Consider the following 20035-nt stretch of genomic DNA (forward strand, 5'->3'; position numbering starts at 1 on the left):
TTTTACAAAGATATCTTCATTTTTTACCTATTCTTTTTGTTCTAAATTATGTGGCACAATTTCTTGCTTAGTCTGTCTAAAGAAGATGCCATCTTTCTATAATTAAAAATAATTTAATTTTAAAATTTTTCTTACTTTTTTCCTTAAGCTTTGTATCAAGTCAAATGATTCTACGTAAATTGGGACGGAGGGATAAAAGATGGGGAAAAAATAAATAAGAGATCTATTTAAAGTACAAAATAAGTGGAAAAAGAAAATAAAAAAAAGGAAAAAGAAAAGGAAGCGGCCATGAGAAGGACCTATGGAGGGTTTTGTATCTGCTATTTGAATTCTCACCACTATTCCCTATTCTAAGTTCTTGAAATAGAGATCAATCAAATAGTAGACATGAAAATTAATGGAAATATAGACTCTTATTCACTTATGTACAAATTCAAACATGGGTTTAAGTCCCATTGGGTTACTGCTCATGGTGTTCAAGTCTCAGTTGTTGCAACTCTACTTAGTATTGCTGGTTTTATATTTGCAATAAAAGATGGTAAACTTAGAAACATCATGGTATCACAGAAACATAGTTCAAAAAACTATTGGATTATACCTGGATTGCAAAATCTTGGAAATAATTGCTTCTTGAATGTTGTTTTACAGGTAAAGATTAGTCCCTTTCTTGAATTTTGTTCATAAAAGTTTGATTTTTTAGTCAGGTGTCACAACTTTAGCAAATTTAATGTGGGGTTTTATTTAATTCAGCATTTCTTGAATTTTGTATATTGGTTAGTCTTAATTTTTGTAAAATAACAGGTTTTTGATGATTTTTTTTGATGTATGTTGATTTTTGGATTAGGCTTTAGCTAGCTGTAAATTTAGCAAATTTAGTGTGGGATTTTGTTAATTCAGCATTTCTTGAATTTTGTAAAGATTAGGTGAACTCAGAAACATCATGGTATTAGAGAAACGTAGCTGAAAAAAATTATTGGATGATACCTGGATTGCAAAATATTGGAAATAATTGTTTCTTGAATGTTGTTTTACAGGTAAAGATTAGTCCTTTCTTGAATTTTGTTGATAAAAGTTTGACTTTTAAGTCAGGTGTCAGACTTTTAGCAAATTTAGTGTTGAATTTTGTGATTCAACCTTTCTTGAATGTTGTTTTATTGGATTATACCTGGATTACAAAATCTTGGAAATAATTATTTCCTGAATGTTGTTTTACAGGTGAAGACAAAATCATTTCTTTCTAATTGGGATATACTTGACAAAAGTTTTTTTTTTTTAGCCAGCTGTCAGAGATTTAGCAAATTTAATGTGGGATTTTTTTAATTAAGCTTTTCTTGAGTTCTGTAAATTGGTTTAAGTAAATTTTTGTAAATACAAGGTTTTTGATGATTTTTTTTGATATATGTTGATTTTTGGATTAGGCTTTAGCTAACTGTAAGAGCTTTAGCAAATTTAGTGTTGGATTTTTTTTTAATTCAGCATTTCTTGAACTCAAAAACATCATGGTAGTAGAGAAATATAGTTCCAAAAATTATTGGATAATACCTGGATTACAAAATCTTGGAAACAATTGCTTCTTGAATGTTGTTTTACAGGTAAAGATAAAATCTTTACTTTCTCAATCCACATTTCTTTGAATTTTGCTAATGTGATGAATTACTTGGCAAAAGCTTGTTTTTTAGCCAGCTGTGAGAGCTTTAGCAAATTTAGTGTTGCATTTTTTAATTCAGTTTCTTGAATTCTGTAAATTGGTTAAGTCTTAATTTTTGTAAAGACTAGGTTTTTGATGATTTTTTATATATGTTGATTTTCGATTAGGCTTTAGCTAGCTGTAAGAGCTTTAGCAAATTCAGTGTAGGGTTTTTTCAGTTCAGCATTTCTTGAATTTTGATAATTGGTTAAATCTTAATTTTTGTAAAGACTAGGTTTTTGATGATTTTTTATTTAAGTTTATTTTGGATTAGGCTTTAGCTAGCTGTAAGAGCTTTAGCAAATTTAGTGTGGGATTTTTCTTCTTCAGCATTTCTTGAATTTGGTAAATTGGTTAGTCTAAATTTTTGTAAAGACTAGTTTTTTGATGATTTTTTTTGATATATGTTGATGTTGGATTAGGCGTTAGCTAGCTGTAAGAGCTTTAGCAAATATCTTGAGCAAGTTGTGGAGGAATATGAGGGTCCATCAAAGGAAGGAAGTGAAGATTTGCCAGTTGTTTCTACTTTGGCTTTGCTCATAGAAGGTGAGTTTTGAAATTTGAGATAGTAGAATTTGGGCGGCTGAACGAACTAGTATGAGTAAATATATGTCTATTTGAGTTCTACTTGAATGTAAACGTGGATAAAGGGCAGCCCGGTGCACAACGCATATGGTATTAGTAGGGTTCGGAGAAGGGCCGCAAAACCTAATGCAAGCATTAGTGGCTGCTTCCACGGCTTGAACCCGTGACCTATAGTATGAATGCCGACGTGGATACTAAATGAAAATGAAGAAGTTGTGCTGGTAGAACTGATAGCTTGGTAGAGTTTATGGAATAAAGCATGAATTTAATGATAAATTAATTGCATTTTAGCGAATTATGGATTGATTAAGCACAACTAAATATGCACAAAATGGTTATACGTTCAAGGGTGTGGCGAGTAGGCGTGTGCGTTTGGGCAGTTCGGTTGAACGAACTTGTATGAGTAAGTACCTATTTGAGTTCTATTCGAATGCAAATGTGGATACCAAATAAAAATGAAGAAGATCTTGTGCTGGTAGAACTGATAGATAGGTAGAGCTTATGGAATAACACACAAATTTTAGAGATAAATTAATTGCATTTTAGTAAATAATGGATTGATTGAGCACAACTGCATATGCACAAAACGGTTATACGTTGGAGGGTGTGGCGAGTAGGGGTGGGCGTTTGGGCAGTTCAGATTGGATATGAAAACTTCGGTTTGGATTTTTGCTTCTCGGATTCAAGAAATTAAAATCCAAATGCAATCCAAATAAGTTCGAACTGGATCGGTTTCCTTACGTTCGGTTCCAGATTGATCGGTTTGATTATTTTGAATTTTCCGGTTTTGAGCTTATAAGTTGAGTTTCTTCTTCTTACAAAAATGAACATCCTAATAAAATATTTATGTCAAATTGCCTTACTAATTTTTCATTTCCACCAAAATCATCCAAATAAAATGTTCAATCAAGCAATGAAACCATTATTAAGGAAATTCTTAATCCAAACAAAGTAAAATCATGTCTATATAGATCATATTACTAATAGTTCATATTAAAGTCAACCACTAACTCAGTTCTTATAAACTCTATGCGATTTAAACATCAATTAATATGCTTCCTTAAGGATCTTGTGCCACAACTCCTCAAATGACAATGGAAAATACGGTCACAGTAAATGCATCTCAATTTGCACTATTCATTAGCCTGATAAGGTATATTGACCAATTTAGTAGGGTAGTATTAAATTTACTATTAGGTATATGGGCTTATGTCTAATTGGTAGGTAGAGATATATATTAGGTACAAAAATTTCGGATATGAAAATCAAAAGTCCCAAATCTGAAACTTTTAAAAGTTAAATCCAGAATCCAAAAATCCAAAAAAAAATGGATTTCGGTTTTGCCCAAACTATGCCCAACCTTAGTGGCGAGCACTACAAAGACGATGCTTATATAAAAGACCAAAAAGCTGCAAATTGGAACATGTAAACAGAATTGTTTAGATCATTCCATAATTTTATGTTATGATTTTGAACAGGAAAACAAGAGTCGTGTTATAGGAGAACAAGAGTTTGTGTTTTTGAAATTGGGTTTGACTCTTCAGAAAATCTTCTTCTTTTGAAATAGTTATTACGATGAAGAGAGTTGTCGTCCTTAAGGGAATGCAGGAGGTATCTATAGATAATTTATCTCGATTTGTTAGTTCTCTGAGATTCAAGGGAAGAAGTTGAAAGCTTTTACCTCAAATTTTGGTTATAGAACTTAATCTGCTTTTGCTCTGCTATAATAAGTTGGAACCATGGTTCTTTATGTATTAGTCCATTTTAAAGCCTTCTTGAGGCTTTGGGGGAGGGGGTTAGGCATAGAACCCTACATGTTACATTGATGTAAAAAGTATTAGAGGTACATTCTCACTCTTACCTGTGGAAGAGTTCGGTCTTATCAATACACAAATGTATAACTCCCTAGGAATTTCATTTGCGCTCATATTCATTGCCGTAGGAATCGGGTTCAATCTTTCCCCAGCCCTATCTCCACAAGCATCCAAAGCTGCCTTGAATGTTATAAATTTTCGATCTAGTAAACTCAAGTCAATAAGATCAAATTGCTCTTGTCAAACCAACTACTAATCACCAAGTCTTTTGTTTAGCCAAATCAGCCTGATTGTTGACTCACCACTGATTTCGTGCTTGAGTTGGAGGGCTCTGCCTCCTTCCATTGAGTCAAGTAATTCACAAAAAAACTAAGCTAGAACTAATCAAGATCAATATAAAACTAGGAATCTATTGACAAAGTTCATGCCACGACGGTCTATATGGAAGGGCAGTTGTTGATACATTCCTGTTGAGAATCTTTTGTTTTCTCGTTCTCCAACTCCTGATGAGTTTGAGGCCTCCGGCGCCCTTTTTGAATACTTGAAGTTGTCCACTCTTTTACATTTGTTAGTCCTAATCAAAGAGCTACATTTTTTTTCAAGAAATAAACGTGAAGGGGAGGACTCCTCCTTATTACAAGTAATGTCTAAATGCTCAATGATAAGATTGGTGTGATGTTCTGCAGAATTAAGTATAGCGCGACATGGACGAGCTGTTCTCAGTCCAAGGAGATTGATGCATGCCATGACTAGTCACATTCCTAATTTCAATCTAACTAGCCAGCAGGTACACTTTTCTTCACAATATGCGGACAATCATCACTAGTCCTAGCGTGTTAACTTATATTTCCTAATGTAGGATGCAGAGGAAGCACTCTCCCATCTTATATCTTCTTTAAGAGCCGAATTGTCAGAATCTTATGTTCATGATCACAGTTCTTTGGCGGATGTAACTACGCTTCCTAATTGTAGGATTGTTACACAAAGGAAGGCAGGAGAAAGTGAACAGGAGAGATGGAAGCAAAGTTTTCTTGGGCCTTTCGATGGGATTCTTGGTAGCTTTTTAACCTGCCAAAGTTGTTCGTTTCAGGTTGAATGGTACTTGAAAGAACATTTACAATCATACAATTTAATTATTAATAGACTGCTGTATCTTTTTGCTCATCATAGAACAGGTTTGCTACATTTACAAGGAATATTATATAGTTGCTTTGCTGTGCTAGCCTAGGCACGCATGCAATCTGAGATATTCATTTCAAGTTGCTGTAAAAGGAAAGAAACTATTAACTAATGGATAATCCCTTTTTTTAGAAAACAATTAGCTGTTTGATATCTCTAGTACTCCCTCTGTCCAATTTATGTGACACTCCTTCCTTTTTAGTCAGTCCCAAAAAGCCCGATATATTTAATAACAATTTAACTTTAACTTTTCATTGTACCCTGGATGAGATTATAGCCACACAATTATCTAAGGTTTATTCTAGACCACAAGTTTCAAAAGTCTTCCTTTCGTTCTTAAGCTTTGTGCCCAGTCAATACCATCGCATAAATTGGGACAGAGGGAGTACGTTGAAAGCGAGAAAAGGTCAAAACTTAATTAAAAAGTGGTACCTTAATAGTACCATTTTACATTTTTATGTCATCTTATTAGGTCCTTTTGAGGATTTTGTCTCTAGTTCTGCTTGCTTTGAGCTTTAACTTTCTTGGAGGACATGATTGTGCAAGTTCTCTTATATTCTCATCAACATGCCTCTTGAATAGTTTTTAGTCCTCCTTCCATGCATATTATATGGCAAGTCTCTGTCATCTAGGTCATTATTTTGTAAGTGGGGCTGTATAAGTTAAAGTTTGGTCCTTTTACTTTGTATAGTAAGCTGTAAATAAGTGATATCTTGTATTCTCTATCTTCTGGATCTTCATTCATAGTTGACTTAATTCATATTGTGTTGTTTTTCTTCAGATCTCTCTGGATTTTCAGTTGTTTCATAGTTTGCATCTTGTTCCAGTGTCAAGCAGCAGTGGGGCTATTGTACGTTTAAAACTCAATTATCATATGCTTTTAGTGCCTTAATTTGATTCTATTCACAATGATGTATTCTGCAAACATAATGTTAGATGCCTGGGTGTTCCGTGGAGCATTGCCTGAAGCAGTTCTTTGTCGCAGAACAACTTGAAAACTATAAGTGCAGCCACTGTTGGCATATTGCGGCCATAAAGTTTGTCTCTGCAATGGATGAAAATGAGGTAATCTTGGTTTTCAGATCTTATTTTAGGATACTACCTTAACCTTGAAGCTTGTGGCTGTAGTCTATGGGTTCAAAAGAGCTTATATGGCCTAGGCAAAATTAAGGCTTAATACATCAAGAGCCCCTTACTTGCCAGTAAATTTCATTTAGAAACTCAAACAATGGCTTGTTCCGATTGAGTACGTGAACACAGAATAAAATGTTCCTATTAGACACTTTAGTTTCAACTTCTGGAAAAAACTTTTGCGTGTGTTCTCAAGCGTCTATTAGGTAGTTAAGTTAATCACATAATGTATGTCACCTCCTTTAATTATACTCAGCACCCTCAGTTGGAACAAACCTGAGGTTGTACGGCTTATTTAGGCTAATGCGTGTAGTTAAAAGAGATGACATATTTTTAAGTAGTTAACTTATCTACGTAATGGGCGTCTGAGAACACGTGTAATAACTTTTCCAGAATTTGAGCCAGAAGTGTCTAATAGGAACATTTTATCATAGCTTTAGGTGCTCAATTGGAATAAATTTGCTGACAAGTTTAAGGGGCTGTCGATATATTAAGCCCAAAATGTATATGCTATCATATCAACTATGCCACCATTTGGCAGGAATTTGGTCAATGGGTCCCTTCCATGTTTCTGTTTTTAACATATTTATGGTCATTCTAGTATCTGTATAATTAGCAATTTGTTCTCAGGCTGTTGTTGAAAAACTTAAGCTGTGCAACGAGGAAGATTCGTGTGATTGCAAAGAGCTAGCTTGCCTTGCTCGATTACCATGGTCAAATAGCTTCTCACGCACTTTCAAGCAACTCAGTATTGGCCGGAGTCCTAAGGTATGGTTGTTAGTGCTGTTTTCTTCAAGTAAGAATTGAAGGTGCTAAAATCAGGTTCGACTTTATTATAAGGATTGACCATATAGCTGTCAATAAAATAAAAAATGAGGAAAATAAGGGGTCGTCAAGAAATAACAGTTTTACGTCAGCAAGGAATAACATTTTACGTGCTTACATGCCACTATTTTCTGGACAAGAGGAGAATGACCTGATGGGGGACTCATTTCTTGATATCCAAACATGATTCAATTTTAACACTTGGTGCTTCAGCCCTCTGTGATTTAATGGTTTTGTTATGTATTTTATTTGTTGACTTTTTTTGCATGTGCTAACAGTTGTGTCACCTTGCAGGTTCTATGTCTTCATTTACAACGCGCTTCGATAAATGTATTCGGGGAACAGGTCAAACTTCAGGTAACTTATATTTTTGCAGGCAGGTTTTGTTCTTAGATACGTAAATAAATTTATCGGAAAAGGGCCAAAATTACCCCTGAACTTTGGAAAATAGTTCATCCATACCCTTCGTTATACTTTAGGGCCAATTATACCCTTACCGTTATACTATGGGGTCAATTATACCCTTATGTCTAACAGCTGCCACGTGGCATCATCCCAGCCCTTCAAAATTATTTTCCCCTCAAATAATTTTTTACCCATTAAAATAACCCAACCCGACCCGATTTTTTTTTTTTTTTTAGCCAAACTGATACGGACCCAACCCAATACCCCTTGGATGGAAAGAAAAAAAAAATCGGGTCGGGTTGGGTTATTTTAGTGGGTAAAAAATTATTTGAGGGGAAAATAATTTTGAAGGGCTGGGATGATGCCACGTGGCAGCTGTTAGACATAAGGGTATAATTGACCCCATAGTATAACGGTAAGGGTACAATTGGCCCTAAAGTATAACGAAGGGTATGGATGAACTATTTCCCAAAGTTCAGGGGTAATTTTGGCCCTTTTCCATAAATTTATTAGGTAAGAACAAACCCCCAGATGAAGTAAATTTAACCTTTAATTAGAGAAAAAAAGAACAACCCCAGATGAGGTTCTGGTGGACACAACATAATGGACTTGACCTGTTGACCAATGACCATAGAAGCAGTAGGAAGCCTATCTTTGAAGTAACATTTCATTCACTGTTTTTTATTTTCTATTCACCTATTTCCCATCATAGCTAATGTTGCACTTCACCTTTCTAATTCCTGCTCCTGTTGGTTACTTCCCTCTTTTTGATTCAAATGTTTGGCCATCTATTTTCAGTTACATCACTGATTCCGCTGCCTGTATTCATCAGATATCTGCGAGATGCCTATGAACTTTCCGAGTTCTTAAATTTCTATCTTCCATATCTGAGCTAGCTGCTTTTTGCATTTCCAGTGTGTAATTGGAATCATCAGAATCCTCATCTGTAGAATAGTCTCCTTATTTCCTAGAACATCTCTCTCAAAAATCAATTTATGTTCAGTGGTGGTTAGTGGCTTAATTCATAACATGTCTCCATAGTAATCCACTCTGTTCTCTTTTGTGAGTTCCCTTCCTTTTTTTCCACATAATAGCTAATGACTTTGCAGAAGGAAAGAATCTGTTGTGGCCGAATCCATTCTACCCAAAACTAAAAGAGAAAGCTTACCCGATTATAGCATATGGCATAGACTTGGATTGATTTGTAGCTTGCTTGGGTCATGTACTTTCCCTTTTATTTCGATCAACTCTAGTCCTGATTCGTGTCTGCCACTTTTAGTGCCATCCCTAATTGTTTTTTTGTTTTGTTTTGTTCTCACCATTCCCCAGGAAATGCCGTATCTCATCTCTTTTTAGACTGATTTGAACCTTTAGTTAGAAGACTCTGGTCCTTTTGATTTCAGTTGTTTCATCTAGGTCATCAGCTTGTAAAAATCTTAAACTTATTGATAGTGTGGTTCAGTAATGGACCTTGAGATTGGTGGGCATGCCCTGGAATATCATAAATCCATTTTTAGTTGAGGTGGATTGTGGTTGTTATGAAACGTCTTTTCACCAAGTGCTCCGTGTAATTTAAAATCATCCACATGGCTTCCCCATGCAAGCATTCATCTTTATTAGAGCACGAATCACCAAAACGGTCTGCATTAGTACCCAATGTTTCATCTAGGTCATCAGGTCATCAGCTTGTAAAAATCTCAAACTTATTGATAGTGTGGTTCAGTAATGGACCTTGAGATTGGTGGGCATGCCCTGTAATATCATAAATCCATTTTTAGTTGAGGTGGATTGTGGTTGTTATGAAACGTCTTTTCACCAAGTGCTCCGTGTAATTTAAAATCATCCACATGGCTTCCCCATGCAAGCATTCATCTTTATTAGAGCACGAATCACCAAAACGGTCTGCATTAGTACCCAATGTTCCTCAAGCAGTCAGAAACCGTCATATTTCTTTGAAGTTACCATTTTCCTGACTGGTCATATTCGCCCTGTCCATTGGGTTAACTGAGTGATGGTATTTTCTGCTTTTCTTTTCCTTGTGTTTCTAGTTGAGCTCACCAAAAAAAAAAAAGTTGAGCTCAACTCTGCATATATTAACACTAACCTTAGCTATGTTTTTTGGATTTTAATTTATCTAAGAGCATGACTCTGTATACATTTTTGAATGAGAAATATTACTGTAGTTGCCTATCGAAAAAAGGGATGTTATAGTAGACGTTCTTTTATAACTGAGAAATCACTAAGGGCCAATAGTGCATGGTTCGAACTTGGTGGATAATTGGTCCGCCACTTACCCTTCTCCACTTAAATACTAGACTTTTGTATGCGGCAGGATTCGAACCCTGACGCACGCCTAACCCGCACATCACACACTGCACTCTTACCACTAGACCAAAGTCCTGGGGGCGTATTTTCTGTCTATTGTACAGTTTTATTTAAAATAGAATTCTCCACTGAAAAGAGAGGAGACCCCTTCTACTTTTGGCTGTCCCAAGATTATGTGATTCTTTGTAGTAGATTATTGAGCATTTATCAAACTATCAGACAGAAAAAATCCAAGACAGAGACCAACTTCTTGTTCACACTTTGGCCTAATCAATTTCGTTTGCTCGAATGCAAAATCAATTTATTAATTGCATAGGGCCAACTTCAGACTATCAGAACTACAACTTTTGGCTACTAAATTTTGACTCTAGCCTTGTGACCTACATGACTTCAATTGACGTAAATTCCATCTTCACCCAGATGTTCATCTCCTATCCTAAGGAAAAATGTGATCTTCAAATTTTTTTCTATGCTTTTGGTGCATTTTACTGCGTTGTAAACCCACAATGTTTGAATTTTTTGTTCAGGGCCATATTTCATTTCCGTTGATTTTGGACTTGGCTCCCTTCGTGAAGAATGGAGTGGGAACAAAGAGTCGGGAAGAGAATCTGCAAATCGGGCAAATAAAGCAGCAGCAGCAGCCTTTCCCTTTGTTCAATTACTTAAATCTGAATGATAATAAGGGCATGTTAACTTGCATTACCCGAAGTGAGAGAGAGTTTTTTGAAGTAGACGATACGGCTGATTTGTGTCTCTCAAATAGTTTTGGTGTTAAAGCACCAAAGTCAAAATCAAGTTTGCTCGAGACTGGAGGCTACAAGGAGACCAGCTTAAATCAGCCGCCTCCACATTCTGGCAATCAGGTTGGTCGGTTGCTGTAGGTAGATAATCTCAATGATTGGGCAACATGGAATTTACTCGTATTTGAACTTTCACGCATAATGTATCATATGCGTAATGATTTGAAGCCATAAGTTCTCTTGAAATTAAGCATTGCTGTGAAAGACTAGTCGAATGTATCTTATATCCATCTGCAAGCTGCAACGATGGCCAGACCTTTCAATGTGCTGTCGTAGAAACATTAGGGAAATATATATAGTACTAGTTAGTTTAAGTTGGATGGTGTTGTTACTCTTAAAATATGTTTGCATCTATGGCTTATGATGCTAAAGCGACTTAAATCGTGCATGCCTTTATGTATAATATTACAGTAGTTTCCATGTTTGTTGAAATGGCAGATGCATGCGTATCAAGTTCTAATTACAGTCTAGATCTGAGATCTAGAGGTCTTTAAACCGGCAATTGATCCCGATTTCCCACTTTAGCAACTCTTAGATGATAGAAATTATTTAAGTTGTTCATCTAGAAAGTTGGGGCACTTAAAGGAACACTTTAATGCAAGTACTGCAAGAGAAAAAAAGGGATTTCAGTTGGCTCGTTAGACATCGGCATTATTTCTACCTTGTAGCGGCCTATTTAAAGCAATTCACTTTCGTGGAACCAAACAGGTTAAATCTCTCCCTAATAATTACTGTTTGATTAGACTTGCTCGTTGGAACCCCTGAACTTCTATTTTCCATTATTTTGACTTCTTTTGGCAGTCAAAATTCAATGTCAATTTTTGATAGCCAGATGGTTTATTCAAAGTCTTTTTGTTTGTTAAATTCAACCATTGGACAAAATCATTTAGGTGAAGTTTGTGAAATTGGAAGCAGTCAGTTATAACGGATATGTGCCACGCGGCTTGGAGTACCATGCTTCTAGAATGATTCTCTAGAAGTCGAAAATTAGAGTAGAGTGCATCCTTGTCATTGAACAAAAGGGTTGTGAATATCTTGCTTCACAATTAGGCATGTAAAGCTTTTGTCAAGGAAACCAGTAGAAGATATATGACCACTTATTGCACTGTGTTTAACTTCTTATGAACAGATGGAGACTAATTTAGCGGGGAAGATTTTCCATGTTATGCCCTACTGTGTTCAGACTTCTTTTTATTCTCATCCATTCCCGTGGTTCATTTTCCTTCATTGAACCAACAAGGTCACATTCTAAGGATCAAACAGAATACCGTGATGTCTGCTTATAGTACATACCTCATGAGAACAGATGGAGACTATGTTGGAGCAGGGAAGACAATGTGGCCCATGTTGTGCTGTATTTTTAGTTGACTATTGTTAATTTCATTTACGCTTAATCTCTTTTTTCTACACCATGCTTCCATACATCATTTAGGGTTGTTGAAGAGGAATTTTGCTATCCTTTTAACATCTACATATTATCCGTGGGGTCGTTTGGTTGTTTGTTAGAGTTATGCAGGTATTAATTATTGCAGAGTTTAGTTATTCATGTATTAGTTATTCCACCTTCTACCCTGCATCAAATAATACATAGATTGCCTCCTATGCGAAATTGTAAGCTGGTAACCAAACACCGTACTTGGTGTATTAAATTTTATACATAGAAACTAAAATGCTACCAAACATGGGTACTCGTTATGCTGGTTTTAATGCATGAATAGCCCTTTAACCAGCAACCAAACGACCCCTCAATATTATTCTCTCTAGGAATGAGCTTTTGGATTAAATTACTACTTTGTGCTATCAAGACTTTAGCTTCATGATCGACCCAGATAACCTGCTATAACCTTTGCGAGTTCATGTTTGTCCAGGTTAGTTTATCCGCGTAATTTTAATTTCACGTGATGTTCTTCCTCTATCCTTTGTATTGCAGGGTGGAGCTTCCCCAATACCACCTTTCAAAAGTCACAAGTACCGACTAGCCTCTGTGGTGCAGCACTTTGGAATAGTTGGTAGTGGGCATTACACTGTTTACAGACGAGTGACTGCCAAAATTAGTGAAGACGATCCTGCAGGACTACTGGGATCAGCTGTTGATCAGTGGTTTTGCATCTCAGACACCGACGTGCACAGTGTTTCTGAGAAAGATGTTCTTGATGCTGAAGCAACCTTACTGTTCTATGAGAAAGTTTCTGATTGTTAAATTTTTGTTGAGTTATAGCTGTTTGTAGTATAACTTGAATAATTTGTGGTAGCAACTCACAAGTCTTAAGTCTTTTGTTATGGGCATTTTGTGTTTTGCCTGGTGAAATGTTTTGCTGGCTTTGGCAAACCAATTGAATTTAATCAGATTTCAGTTTACTTTATGTTGTTTTTTTAATGTTTTATCGTTTCAGGCGTATGGCAATTTTCTTTTTTGTTTTAGTGATAATATTATTTTGTCAAAGATTAATATGCCAGTAGATAATAAAGCGAATTTGTAGTTTTAGAATTTGATTTTCATATTTGTGAAATGTTCATAGTATCGGACTGAAGAGCTTAAATGGAGTGACATGGACAGTGGAAATTCATAGAGTCGACTCTAACTTGTTTGAGATTGTGCACATTAATTAATGTAATATTGGTTATATTTTGATATTTTCTTCTTAAAAATGTGTGTCGAAAGGGCGTTGTGACCTTTTGAATTGTTATAACGTAGTTGTCAACCCCTTCAATTTTCTTTTTTATTTACTTAGGCCCCTCAAACTTACATTTTTGATGATTTGGTCCTTGTCCGAATTGAAGCTAATAAAGTTTCGAAGCTAATAAAGTTTCGGATTTTCTTTTGAATGTCGTCCTTTTTTGTTATTTCTATTAAGGAATGAAACTAATCAGCTTGAAGTCATTAGCAGATTACGAAATTAACTACATTTGTCAACAAAGAAAATATTGAGATCAATAAATGTTTTCCATCAAGCCACACCAAAAAATTCATATGCATTTCGGGACTGAAAATAGGGAAAGGTTAATGTATATCTCTTATTTTCTCTCAAACCAACCATTAAAATTGGAAAGAGAAATATTAAGGAAAAAGTTAACAGCAGAAACCAAAAGGGACAAAATAAGAAATACATGTGAAATACTCAAATAAAATGCTGCCATTGTCCGAAATATAGATAACCAAGCTAGAGCTATTGTATAAATTGGAATTCGTGAAACTATCAACTAAAAAATAAAATATCTCTCAGAATTATCATTTGAAGCTTTATATATCTTCATAAAGGTGTATATGTATACAAGTCTCATCAACATTAATTCGATATATTCAAATTTCTCAAAAATCCTTCTCCCATATATCTCCTTAAATACCCTCTATGATTATACTCTCCCAATTCTTTTTAATTATTAGTTTTTCTTACCTCCAAGTTACAAAGTATATTTTGGAAACAAAAGTAGTACATGATAAAACTTATGACATTCAGGATCTAGACCAGACACAACGAGTTTGATAGAATTTACTGCGTCTAACTCGGGCTATATGTGTTTACAAAAACAACACTTGTATAAAAAGTAGAACTCACTGATGGCTGACTCCAAATTTTGGATTCCCCATGGGATAAAACCTCCAAGTTTGTATAAATTTTCTTAATTATGAATAGGAGGTTTCTTTCTAGCAGGAGTATAATCTAAGTCTATTGCTACTGAGTCTTCATACTTTGATTGCTCTTTATTCCTTACAACAACTTGTTGTTGGTCACTCTTTTGAGCTTCATAACGGTCCACTCGCAAATTTCTTGCTGCAAAATAGAACATGAAACCAAAAATGTGATCAACAATAAGGTCATTAAAAAGAAAAAAGGTCATATTCTCTCGAAAATGGATGATTTATTCATCCAATGAGAGATAATTATTAGAAAGAAATAAAGAAAAAGAAACTCTCTAATTAATTACCTTGACAAGTGATCAAGAAGAAGCAGAACAAGAAGGAGATGGCCAAGAACCAATGCGTTTTTTGGTAAACAACAGCCATTTTTTGACCTCCTAATTTTTTTATGAAACTTTGAATAGATAATAAATTTGTGTGTTTTGCGGGTTAGTTTATACAAATTCCTTATTTATAGACAGCCAACATAGAATGGAAAAACTGGGCAATCAATTTAGAGATGTCAAATCATGTTGCAAAATTTTGTACTTGGATAATATAGCATGAGGGCCCTTAAGGGGGTGACAATATATAGAGTCAATATCAGCATTTTGCATGAGAAATTAATCGTAATTTGCATGTATATGGCATTAATGCTTCCACTTTTTGTGTACAAGTCTCTTAGTCAAATGACTAATGAGGTAAAAAAACAATTGTTGAGTACCAATCATATGCTTTGTCTTCTGTTTGCACGACTTTTTTATTTTTATTTTTTATAATTGAAAAATGTTTGAGAGTCAGCGGCGAATGATTCGAAACTCGATAGATAATACTTGAGATTTTTACATTACACATCAGTCTAAAGTGGTCCATATGAAAAATAACCATTTTTTATACAAAATTTAGCAAGTGTATTATTAATGGACGTAAACATTATACATTGATTATATAATTTTTATACACTCGGTATACACTCGATATACATTGAGCGTACACTTATGCCGGTTAGAAAGGATTACGGCTAAACGAGTAAATATTTTAAGCCACCTAGCTAAAACTGTAACTTACCTAAATATATTGTGTGTGTGGGTATATTAAAGGGGGATTTAGGGGTGCGGCACACCCGTACACCCTCGGCAAAAAATTACGCTTTACATATAGGGTAGATTTTTTGCGTTTGTGTACATATATAAGTTTTATATAATTTTTATACACTCGGTATACACTCGATATACATTGAGCGTACACTTATGCCGGTTAGAAAGGATTACGGCTAAACGAGTAAATATTTTAAGCCACCTAGCTAAAACTGTAACTTACCTAAATATATTGTGCGTGTGGGTATATTAAAGGGGGATTTAGGGGTGCGGCACACCCGTACACCCTCGGCAAAAAATTACGCTTTACATATAGGGTAGATTTTTTGCGTTTGTGTACATATATAAGTTTTATATAATTTTTATACACTCGGTATGCACTCGATATACATTGAGCGTACACTTATGCCGGTTAGAAAGGATTACGGCTAAACGAGTAAATATTTTAAGCCACCTAGCTAAAACTGTAACTTACCTAAATATATTGTGTGTGTGGGTATATTAAAGGGGGATTTAGGGGTGCGGCACATCCGTACACCCTCGGCAAAAAATTACGCTTTACATATAGGGTAGATTTTTTGCGTTTGTGTACATATATAAATTTTGAACACCCTAAACAAATTGAAAAGGTTAGCTCAAGTGGTCTAGGATGTTCAAAATTCTGTCCAACATCCAAGGTTTGATTTCTAGCGTTGACATTATTTTTTATGTTTAGCTTTTTGTTATTTTTTCGAACCTCCTGAGTTAAAATTTTGAATCCACCACTATAAAAAATAACAGTCGACGTCTGTAATAAAACACAAGAATATAGTTATAGGGTCAATTTATGCTATTCAAATCGTAAGTTGTCATTAAAAAATCATTCACCACGAAAAGAAACAATAAACGAGGAAAGATTATACAATTGGACAAAAGGGACCCTCTCTTATTTTGAGATAAGGCAATTGAAAAGGAAGTGTATAGAATTTCACGTGGCAAACAACCAGTTGATGTGCAAAATTTTTCTTCGAGGGCTTGAAAATCAAAATAGTTTGTTCCCTGCTAAGGTGACATTCTAAGATACATATATTTAAATTGGAAAATGGTACGAAATTTCCTTTCCACAATTATTAATTTTTAACCCTATCAGTATGTGAGATGTTAAGCTAATAATAAACACATGTTACATCTCTCCTTTTCGATCAACGGAGACATAGACACTAAGGAATTAGATGTGAATCAAATCCATGTCAAGGTCACACATCCAAAGGCAACAATTTTCTAGTATTTGCGTTTAAACTGAATCATGTTAATTTAATACGATTGGGTAATAAATTGATTTAATAACACGTATTATTATATGTCATAACATGTGTGATATATTCATTGATTAATTTGATGTAAATAATGGGTGCAAATCTCTTGATTCGTTCTCATTGAAGAATTAACCTACATAGTGCCCACCCGACTGCTTAAATTAAAATAGCCGGCGAATGTATTAATATATGTAAATTTCAAGTATAATATGTTTATAACATTGTACAATCAATGTATAATCTATATAATATGTGTATAACATTGTACAATCAATGTATATTTTATAATCTATGTATACTGACGAGGAAAATTAAACAGGAAATCCGGACGGCTTTTTATGTAAAAAGTCCTTTTTAATTTGCTCAAAAGAACTATTTTGGCGAGGAAAAATAATCTGTTGTTAGCTGACTCGATAATCAATTAGTTGTTTTAATTTTTATTTCCACAGTCTAAGACTCTAAGGTCTTGGTTCGCCTTTTTACACTTATCTCTAACTTCTACGAGCATCAACTGTTCATTAAATAGAAAGATATTAATCAGAAATTAGTTTCTACGAGCATCAATTTCTTGTTAAATAAAAGGATACAGTGTTAATCAGAATTTTTTGTAGCATCACTTAGTTCTCATAAATTTTAGGGTCTAAGGCCAGTTAAGAAGGGTATGAAACCTATTAGGTCATATATTTAAGGGAAAAGGGTCAAGAGTGCCCCTCTACTTTGGAAAAGGGCTAAAAATATTATCCGTTACAAATTTGGGTAAAACATACCCTCCTGTCATTAAAGTTTTCAAATATACTCCTATCTTAACGGAAATCCCCAAATCCCCCAAAATAACCCGATTTCATTTTTAAACATGACCCAACTACATAAAAAACCCATATGTGACCAACTTGTTCCCAAGTCCTACATTTGGAGCCACTAGGCATAGGAGCGGGTGACCCATATATTGGATTTTTTATTCAGTTGGGTCGGGTTTAAATGAAGCGGGTTTAAAAATGTAATCTAGTTATTTTGGGGATTTCCTTTAAGACAGGGGTATATTTGAAAACTTTAATGACGGAAGGAGTATTTTTGACCCAAATTTGTAATGACGGATATTTTTAACCTTTTCCCAAAGTAGAGGGATATTTTTGACCCTTTTCCCTATTTTAACGAAAAAGGGTAAAAAAGGCCCATGACCAGGGGCGGATCCACCCTTTTAGGGTGGGGGTGGCATGACACCCCCTCGATTAATATTTTTTTTATATACTTATGTTGTAATTTGCTTAAATTAGGTTGAATATTTGATCCTGCTAACCCCAGTCGTAAATTAGACAAAGGTGCCCCAGCTGGTAGACACAAGTTTGAATCTATCTTGAACATTTTTCGACTCCCGTTTTTCTTTGCGCTTCTTACTTCCTTTGTACCAGTAATTCCCTTTTCGGCCCTCCCAATTTTCTATTTATCTTTTTATTATTTATATTGCCTTTCCTCTTTTTTATTATTTTATCGCTGATCTCTAGTGAGAACACACAAATAGAAATTCCAAAATCCATTAAATTAAGCATTTCTCTTAATCTCAAATCTGTGAGTATTTAAATCGAAAAACTTGGGTCTCAATGGGAATTTTGGATTGAGATCAAAATTCATTTTTTTTAATTTATAATTTCTTTTGTTTGTTACTCCCTCCGTCCATGTTTCCTTGTCTATATTTGACTTGGGACACTCTTAATAAGCAATAAATAAAATGAGAAATGAATTGTAGTACTTAATAATAAGGATAAAATAGGTATAAAGTGGTAAATTATGTCTTGGTTTTTCAAACTATATAACTTACAAGTGAAAGTGGACATATATTTTTAGTATAATGGACAAATAAAAATGGACGGAGGGAGTGTATTATAAAAATTTATGCTATTCTATAGTTGTTAAATTCAATTTAAATCACTTCACTACTTAAATTGTGATGGAAATTTCGTAAGCACTGCTTAGAAAAAACATGAAATTTATGATTTATTTTTTAGAACTTGTAGTTTATCTAATTCTACGTTTACTTATGGTGTGTATTTACCTATTGAATAGTTTTTATTTTTTATTTTTCTCATTTTGATTGGTGTAGTTCCCTTATTGAAGATGTTATTTTACTTGTGCAAATTCAGTTTTTAACATACATAAGAGATGCAAGTCCCTTGGTGAAAAATATGGATTTTACTTATGTTGTTAATGGGTTTTAATGAGTATGATTCCTTGTTTAAGATGCTAATTATGTTCGTTTCTTGATTTTTGAGATGTAATTTTCATATTTGCAAATTAAAAAAAAAAGCCTATTAAGTTGACCCGAATAAACTAAAAAGAGATGGACCCGACCCAAATACACGTTCCTAAAAAAATATACATTGAAGAAAATTGTGGCACCCACCACCTTCAAATCTTAAATCCGCCTCTGCCCATGACCTATTAAATATGACTCAAAAATAACGTGGAGGACATTTTTGGTCCTTCTCCTTATTTTTAATATAGGAATGTTCGTTCACTTTGCTTTTGGAGGAAGATAATGATTCACAAGCTAATTTGCATCAAGTTAGAACGATAACTAAGTCATTTCTCATTTTCAGTAATATCATATAAACTTTCTTACACTCCTAGCTTTGCCTGCCTGATTATGCATGCATGTAGTACGTATACTTGAAGACAACCATGCATGAAAATGACTTAAGAGATGTCATGGTCCGAAGTTCCAAAATATATGGCTAACTACCCTTGTGACTTCACGTGATGAAGTTAGGATATAAAACGTAAAAAGAGACATGAACATCAACAAACAATTATTTCCTTTCAATCACTTTAAGACCAACACCTAATATGTACTGCTTCTTTTGAAGATGCTGCAGTGAAACTCATGCCATTCCTAGACATTGTTATCTGTGGACCATCTTCGACAAGGATTTTGATGGAATTTAATTAAGTTAGTGGAAAAATGGCACCAAAATTTGATTAATTTTATTTTTATAGGAATATGCCATGTCCCCATACTGGGGTTGGACGTGGTTGACACTCATCCTTATTACCCTTTGAGTAAATCATGCACAATTAGCTAGCTGAAGGTCTGAACTGTACTCAATAATTGAAATGAAACCAACAACATCTTAATTAAATATTGCAAGGCAAACTAAATAAGGAACTTAACTTCAAAACGTCTTTATTAAGTCATAAGCCTCTAGCTGAAATTTGATTACATGAAGCTTCGGGCATTCTCCGATTGACTAAAAATAAGTATAAGACTAGCTCGAGTTA

At 34.5% G+C, this 20035-nt stretch overlaps 1 protein-coding gene and 1 long non-coding RNA gene across 3 annotated transcripts; one reads left to right on the top strand and one right to left on the bottom strand.

Annotated features, from left to right (window-relative positions):
* The first annotated feature begins 242 nt into the window (after window positions 1-242).
* Window positions 243-13114, top strand: LOC132613766 (ubiquitin carboxyl-terminal hydrolase 27). 2 transcript variants are annotated; one of them, XM_060327984.1, is made up of 10 exons: window positions 243-648; window positions 2110-2233; window positions 4773-4873; window positions 4946-5176; window positions 6047-6115; window positions 6202-6330; window positions 7027-7164; window positions 7516-7578; window positions 10479-10814; window positions 12682-13114. In XM_060327984.1, the coding sequence occupies exons 1-10, from the start codon at window positions 388-390 to the stop codon at window positions 12949-12951; spliced, it is 1722 nt and encodes a 573-aa protein (XP_060183967.1). In that variant the 5' UTR covers window positions 243-387; the 3' UTR covers window positions 12952-13114. The 2 variants fall into 2 exon arrangements, with proteins under 2 accessions (XP_060183967.1, XP_060183968.1); XM_060327985.1 differs by lacking the exon at window positions 243-648 and adding an exon at window positions 1443-1592.
* Window positions 13115-13967: 853 nt separating this feature from the next.
* LOC132614943 (uncharacterized) lies at window positions 13968-14811 on the bottom strand. The gene is made up of 2 exons (XR_009572511.1): window positions 14679-14811; window positions 13968-14524 (listed from the first exon to the last, which is right to left on the bottom strand). It is a non-coding gene; the product is annotated as an uncharacterized LOC132614943 (long non-coding RNA).
* Between the last annotated feature and the right edge of the window lie 5224 nt (window positions 14812-20035).

Source organism: Lycium barbarum, chromosome 10, assembly GCF_019175385.1.
Source record: "Lycium barbarum isolate Lr01 chromosome 10, ASM1917538v2, whole genome shotgun sequence".
Classification (NCBI taxonomy): Eukaryota; Viridiplantae; Streptophyta; class Magnoliopsida; order Solanales; family Solanaceae; genus Lycium; species Lycium barbarum.